Consider the following 7,472-nt stretch of genomic DNA (forward strand, 5'->3'; position numbering starts at 1 on the left):
TGTGACCCCAGCAAATTAGGTACATCGACTGTAAAAATAAATATGGACGTAGTCACCGGGTTCAGAGAAAAATAAAGCCAATGTGGAAGTGCCTGAAGCCTGAACTCTCTGGAATGACCAGCAGAGGGCGACTAACTGGTTGCAAAAAGAAGTCGGTTTCAATAGAAGTCTATTCGAAACTTATAGAAGAGAATTAAGGCCACGGGTGAAAAATGTATTTGAGTTGTGACTAAATTCTCAGAGAGTTTATAGTCAGACCTCAAATAAATGTTCACGTGTGGCCCAAATCCTCCTCCGTAGACGATGACTCTACTTCTCACCTGGTATAAAACGTCTGTAAACATTTTCCTGAGGAGTTGATGGTCTCGATTGTTGGTTTCAAGTCCTCGGTGCATGGTTGCAGATGTAGGTGGATGTGCAGCCCCCCCCCCCCCCCTTGCTGGTCAAAATGGCTCAAGACAAATAAAAAAAAGAATACAAAACATCAAAATTCATTAAATTCAAAGAACGCTAATTAAATAATAATAATTAAAATCAACAAACAAATCAAATGATACAACATCATTCGTCCACCTTGGTTTGTTTGAGAATCTTCCTTATGAACATTACAATTCAAATACAATTTCAATCAAAAGTACATGGACAGACTGGTTTACGGGTTTGTCCTGATTAGTTTTTTTTCTACGTGTGTTACCAGAGTTAGAATTCCCTGATGTTGTGTTGCCATGGACACAACAGTTTTTAAAAGGTTGTGTGGAAGCAGCAGAGGAGTCACAGGACAGACGGCACAGTCTTACTGTTTGTCGTCACATTGGAGGGGGAAGAGTTCAACATCTAGATTCTGAAGATTTCTTCTCTCTGAACATGGACAATGTTTCTGCAGTAAGAATTCTCACTCTTTCGGGGATCAATGAGACAATGAATTACAGAATTGCTATCTTCTCACTCACTTTACTGTATTACAGTCTGATTTTAGTTTTCAACATCTCTCTCATCGCTGTCATTATCTCGGATGAAAACCTGCACGAACCCATGTACGTCTTGTTGTGCAGTTTTTGCATCAATGGACTTTATGGGACCACGGGGTTCTACCCCAAATTCCTTTCTGACCTTCTGTCGTCGTCTTCTCCAGAAATCTCATACGAAGGATGCCTTCTACAGGCTTTTGTCATGTACTCATTCGCTTGCTGCGATCTGTCCATTCTAGCAGTCATGGCCTACGACAGGTATCTGGCTATATGTCGACCGCTGCACTATCACTCTCTGATGTCTCGGAGGAGGCTCTCTCAGCTGGTGTGTGTGTCCTGGCTCACACCTTTCTGCGTCTTCTCCATCAGTGTCCTGCTCACGTCCAGACTCAAACTATGTGGTTCAAACCTGCAGAAACTATTCTGTGTGAACTGGGTCATTGTCAAACTCGCTTGCTCTGACTCGGACACCGTTTCAAACAATGTTGTCTCATATGCAACAATTGTGATTTACGTGTCGCATGGTCTTTTCATAATTTGGACTTACATGCATCTCATTAAAAACTGCGTGAGGTCCAAAGAAGACCGGGTCAAGTTCATGCAGACATGTGTGCCCCATTTAATTTCTTTACTCACATTCCTCGTTGTAATAGTTTTTGATCTGATGTACATGCGGTTCGGCTCCACAGATTTACCGCAGAGCCTTCAAAACTTCATCGCTATAGAATTCCTCCTCATCCCTCCACTTATGAATCCTCTCATTTACGGATTCAAACTGACCAAAATACGGAAAAAGATTCTTTGTTTAGTTCATGTTGGAAAAACATAACCTTCTATTCATAGCAACTCATATTTATTTACTCTTATTTTGGATTGTTTTATTTTGTGTATCTGGAACAATGCAGATGAACTTTTGTTTGATTGAGGGAAGTGGGGCAAAAATATGGAAAATATATTATGATGTTTGTGTCTCGCCAGAAATGTTGACAGTTGTTCATTTTAACATGTCAGTTTTTACTATTTTGCAAATTTAATTTGTGGTTATGCTGCATGCAATGGATATGTTTCTGGTTCAGTCTGTGTATATAATGCGTAAGAGAAATCAGTCACTACATCATACAAGTGAACATTAACATACATACCTCACACTAAAACCGCTCTCACGTTCACCTCACGTCTCACAAGATGTGTTTTCTCTGTGAAATTTTGAAAGAAAAAGAAACTGTTGTCTTAAACATGTAACCACGGGGTTCTATTATGCAAACTCTGGGACTGGATATTTTTTTGTGAGCGTCAATATGATGATGATGATTAAGTGAATATTTTAGCAACCCTTAAATATTCTTTAATATATATTATAAAGGAATAAAGTCATTGCGGTCTCATCACATCCAAAGCCTGGTATTTTCATATATTTTAGCCCGTCACACCATCTCTCAAAGAACACATGTCATTGACAGTATATGATTACAACAGTAAGTGACATTATATCTCATATATGATGTCACTGACTGTTATATAAATGACAGTTATACTGTACAACAAATCATGCTGCCAATGCCAGTTCTTTTCTGTGAGGAGAGAGGTTTTCACTTGTTGATGTGAATTGACCTTGCCTGGTTTGAAGTTCGAGGTAGTTAAACTGACTTCCTTTTCTTGTTTAAATTTTTGTTTTCATAACTACACACCGAATTCTGTTATGACTGCAAACTTTAAATTAATGTTATTGGATCTGTCGGGGCGGGAAAAGATGCACATTTATTGTTCTTAATGGTAAACTTTGGTCAACCTGAGCTGAGATCTAATGTGTAGGTGTCCAGGGCTCTTCAAATGAACTGTGTTCCACTTTTGTTTCTGTCATTTAACCACTGTACATTCCCTTTTCAAAGATAGAGTTTCTGATGACTTTGTAGAACAATAAATTTGTTATTTAGTTTGAGAGAAGGCTTATTTAGCATAAGTATACCAAAAGGAATTTAAATTTGACAGAATTTTTGGCCACTTTAGGGCAGTGGACTGTGAACTAAAATACTGTAAGTCAATATGGGGATCTGTTCGACATATCATTCATGTGGAGTCATGTTTCTGTAACTGATGCTGACCCACTGGAGGTGTACTTTTTGCCGCCTGCACATTCACTTGGCTTAGAGTCACCCTCTTTCTCCTACAAGTTTCCTTCCCCCTTTCAGTTATTCTGACTACGACATCTTCCTTTGTAAAAGAGCAGCATGACTCCACTGGCCCTTCGATTCCTCCCCAGCACCTCTGAAACCTGAGCGTCCTCATTTTCTACCTAAATGCTTTAAGTCGAAACATTGATCAGACGTGTCGCTCACTTGGTGAATATCCCCATTGTGTTTCTCCATCACTTACCAGCTCAAGAGGTCCCTCTACTGTCCACTAATGTTCTTGTCTCATATGTTTTCAAGTCAACATGGACAACAAGGCCTTAAAGAATGAAATTACCATTTTTCTCTTTCGATCGACACTCAACTTCATGTAGACAAAATAAGATAGGTTTTCACTTTGTCATTGTGGGATATGATATTGAAAGTTGACAAGGGGGAAAATTAATTCAAATGATTTCAATACAAGACTGCAACATAACACAATGGGAAAATACGGGTCTGAACACTTTGGGAGAACTGTACATGTTTTAACCCAATAAAAAAACAAAACACTTTTTTCGAAATACTGGTTTGGCTGCAGACACAAGACACAACTGTGGAGGACATGTGACCCCATTGCAGATTTTGTGACCCCAGCAAATTAGGTACATCGACTGTAAAAATAAATATGGACGTAGTCACCGGGTTCAGAGAAAAATAAAGCCAATGTGGAAGTGCCTGAAGCCTGAACTCTCTGGAATGACCAGCAGAGGGCGACTAACTGGTTGCAAAAAGAAGTCGGTTTCAATAGAAGTCTATTCGAAACTTACAGAAGAGAATTAAGGCCACGGGTGAAAAATGTATTTGAGTTGTGACTAAATTCTCAGAGAGTTTATAGTCAGACCTCAAATAAATGTTCACGTGTGGCCCAAATCCTCCTCCGTAGACGATGACTCTACTTCTCACCTGGTATAAAACGTCTGTAAACATTTTCCTGAGGAGTTGATGGTCTCGATTGTTGGTTTCAAGTCCTCGGTGCATGGTTGCAGATGCAGGTGGATGTGCAGCCCCCCCCCCCCTTGCTGGTCAAAATGGCTCAAGACAAATTAAAAAAAGAATACAAAACATCAAAATTCATTAAATTCAAAGAACGCTAATTAAATAATAATAATTAAAATCAACAAACAAATCAAATGATACAACATCATTCGTCCACCTTGGTTTGTTTGAGAATCTTCCTTATGAACATTACAATTCAAATACAATTTCAATCAAAAGTACATGGACAGACTGGTTTACGGGTTTGTCCTGATTAGGTTTTTTTCTACGTGTGTTACCAGAGTTAGAATTCCCCGATGTTGTGTTGCCATGGACACAACAGTTTTTAAAAGGTTGTGTGGAAGCAGAAGAGGAGTCACAGGACAGACGGCACAGTCTTACTGTTTGTCGTCACATTGGAGGGGGAAGAGTTCAACATCTAGATTCTGAAGATTTCTTCTCTCTGAACATGGACAATGTTTCTGCAGTAAGAATTCTCACTCTTTCGGGGATCAATGAGACAATGAATTACAGAATTGCTATCTTCTCACTCACTTTACTGTATTACAGTCTGATTTTAGTTTTCAACATCTCTCTCATCGCTGTCATTATCTCGGATGAAAACCTGCACGAACCCATGTACGTCTTGTTGTGCAGTTTTTGCATCAATGGACTTTATGGGACCACGGGGTTCTACCCCAAATTCCTTTCTGACCTTCTGTCGTCGTCTTCTCCAGAAATCTCATACGAAGGATGCCTTCTACAGGCTTTTGTCATGTACTCATTCGCTTGCTGCGATCTGTCCATTCTAGCAGTCATGGCCTACGACAGGTATCTGGCTATATGTCGACCGCTGCACTATCACTCTCTGATGTCTCGGAGGAGGCTCTCTCAGCTGGTGTGTGTGTCCTGGCTCACACCTTTCTGCGTCTTCTCCATCAATGTTCTGTTCACGTCCAGACTCAAACTATGTGGTTCAAACCTGCAGAAACTATTCTGTGTGAACTGGGTCATTGTCAAACTCGCTTGCTCTGACTCGGACACCGTTTCAAACAATGTTGTCTCATATGCAATAATCGTGATTTACGTGTCTCATGGTCTTTTCATAATTTGGACTTACATGCATCTCATTAAAAACTGCGTGAGGTCCAAAGAAGACCGGGTCAAGTTCATGCAGACATGTGTGCCCCATTTAATTTCTTTACTCACATTCCTCGTTGTAATAGTTTTTGATCTGATGTACATGCGGTTCGGCTCCACAGATTTACCGCAGAGCCTTCAAAACTTCATCGCTATAGAATTCCTCCTCATCCCTCCACTTATGAATCCTCTCATTTACGGATTCAAACTGACCAAAATACGGAAAAAGATTCTTTGTTTAGTTCATGTTGGAAGAAAATGACCTTCTATTCATAGCAACTCATATTTATATACTCTTATTTTGGATTGTTTTATTTTGTGTATCTGGAACAATGCAGATGAACTTTTGTTTGATTGAGGGAAGTGGGGCAAAAATATAGAAAATATATTAAGATGTTTGTGTCTCGCCAGAAATGCTGACAGTTGTTCATTTTAACATGTCAGTTTTTACTATTTTGCAAATTTAATTTGTGGTTATGCTGCATGCAATGGATATGTTTCTGGTTCAGTCTGTGTATATAATGCGTAAGAGAAATCAGTCACTACATCATACATGTGAACATTAACATACATACCTCACACTAAAACCGCTCTCACGTTCACCTCACGTCTCACAAGATGTGTTTTCTCTCTGAAATTTTGAAAGAAAAAGAAACTGTTGTCTTAAACATGTAACTCTGGGACTGGATATTTTTTTGTGAGCGTCAATATGATGATGATGATTAAGTGAATATTTTAGCAACCCTTAAATATTCAACAATAAAAGAAAAACACTGTCTAAGCTGAAATAACCCTGATGAGTAATTTACTGACACTTGACAAATCTCCTGTGGAGCAACGGCAGACAAACCTTTTTCACAGGCTAAGAAATCAGCATAACTAGTAAACCACTTTTGAGTCTAAGGTTTTTATTAATGTTTAGTCACGTCTTAAAGGAATAAAGTCATTGCGGTCTCATCACATCCAAAGCCTGGTATTTTCATATATTTTAGCCCGTCACACCATCTCTCACAGAACACATGTCATTGACAGTATATGATTACAACAGTAAGTGACATTATATCACATATATGATGTCACTGACTGTTATATAAATGACAGTTATACTGTTACCTTGCCTCGTGTGAGGTTCTAAGTGAACAAACTCATTTGAGAGGAAGTCGGACTGACTTCCATTTCTTGTTTATAATTTTGTTTTTATAACGGCACACTGAATTCTTCAATTCTGTCGGGGCGGGAAAAGATTCACATTTATTGTTCTTAATGGTAAACTTTGGTCTTTTTGCCGCCTGCACATTCACTTGGCTTAGAGTCACCCTCTTTCTCCTACAGGTTTCCTTCCCCCTTTCAGTTATTCTATGACATCTTCCTTTGTAAAAGAGCAGCATGACTCCACTGGCCCTTCGATTCCTCCCCAGCACCTCTGAAACCTGAGCGTCCTCATTTTCTACCTAAATGCTTTAAGTCGAAACATTGATCAGACGTGTCGCTCACTTGGTGAATATCCCCATTGTGTTTCTCTATCACTTAACAGCTCAAGAGGTCCCTCTACTGTCCACTAATGTTCTTGTCTCATATGTTTTCAAGTCAACATGGACAACAAGGCCTTAAAGAATGAATTTTCAAAAACGCAAGGCCGGACATCATCTGCTGACAGGGATCTTGTGATATACTATACTAATATATATATACAGACATAAAGCGTTCACAAAAGCAAGAGCCACACTCTCTCAGCTTCCTCAGAAAAGCCTTTTTATTCAGATTCAGATTCAGTTAATGCCGCAGCTGTTGCATTGCCAGTCTTTCAAAAGAGTCCCTGAGTCAGAAGTAACTCGATTCAGTGACCGTGCAGTAATTCACATCATGCAAAAAGTAATGACTACAGTAAGAAACCATGGTGAATTAAAAAGTCTGAAGAATACTTTGTAAGCATCGTCTGCGACCACACAGCCTTCTTCTGCCTGTGGATTTCATTTCGAAAAAGAGAGGCATCGCCAAAAGGCATTTACAGCTCCACGCCCGACGGGCGGGGCAGTTATGGGTAAAATAACCGCTGCGGATCATTTTGTAAACTGCACCCGTGAGGCCGGCTCCGTTTCGAATCTCGCTCCGCTGTAGCTTTTTCGTCACTGGTACATTTGGTTGTAGCCTGAACACATGCCCCCCCCCCGTCATTCAAAAGAGCTATTGCAAAATAACAGAAGTGCATCGCGGCCAT

At 39.8% G+C, this 7,472-nt stretch overlaps 2 protein-coding genes across 2 annotated transcripts; both read left to right on the forward strand.

Annotated features, from left to right (window-relative positions):
* The first annotated feature begins 864 nt into the window (after positions 1-864).
* LOC118283012 (olfactory receptor 4Q2-like) lies at positions 865-1,797 on the forward strand. Its single transcript, XM_035604634.2, has one exon. The coding sequence runs from the start codon at positions 865-867 to the stop codon at positions 1,795-1,797; it is 933 nt and encodes a 310-aa protein (XP_035460527.2).
* Positions 1,798-4,583: 2,786 nt separating this feature from the next.
* LOC118283176 (olfactory receptor 4Q2-like) lies at positions 4,584-5,930 on the forward strand. The gene has a single exon (XM_035604903.2). It carries the CDS (start codon positions 4,584-4,586, stop codon positions 5,514-5,516), a length of 933 nt encoding a protein of 310 aa, XP_035460796.1. The 3' UTR covers positions 5,517-5,930.
* The last annotated feature ends 1,542 nt before the right edge of the window (positions 5,931-7,472 follow it).

This window comes from Scophthalmus maximus, chromosome 14 (genome assembly GCF_022379125.1).
Source record: "Scophthalmus maximus strain ysfricsl-2021 chromosome 14, ASM2237912v1, whole genome shotgun sequence".
NCBI lineage: Eukaryota > Metazoa > Chordata > Actinopteri > Pleuronectiformes > Scophthalmidae > Scophthalmus > Scophthalmus maximus.

Bases quoted from the DNA above. Each gene is read 5' to 3' on its own strand.
- LOC118283012 (XM_035604634.2), top strand. From the start codon at position 865: ATGGACAATGTTTCTGCAGTAAGAATTCTCACTCTTTCGGGGATCAAT.
- LOC118283176 (XM_035604903.2), top strand. From the start codon at position 4,584: ATGGACAATGTTTCTGCAGTAAGAATTCTCACTCTTTCGGGGATCAAT.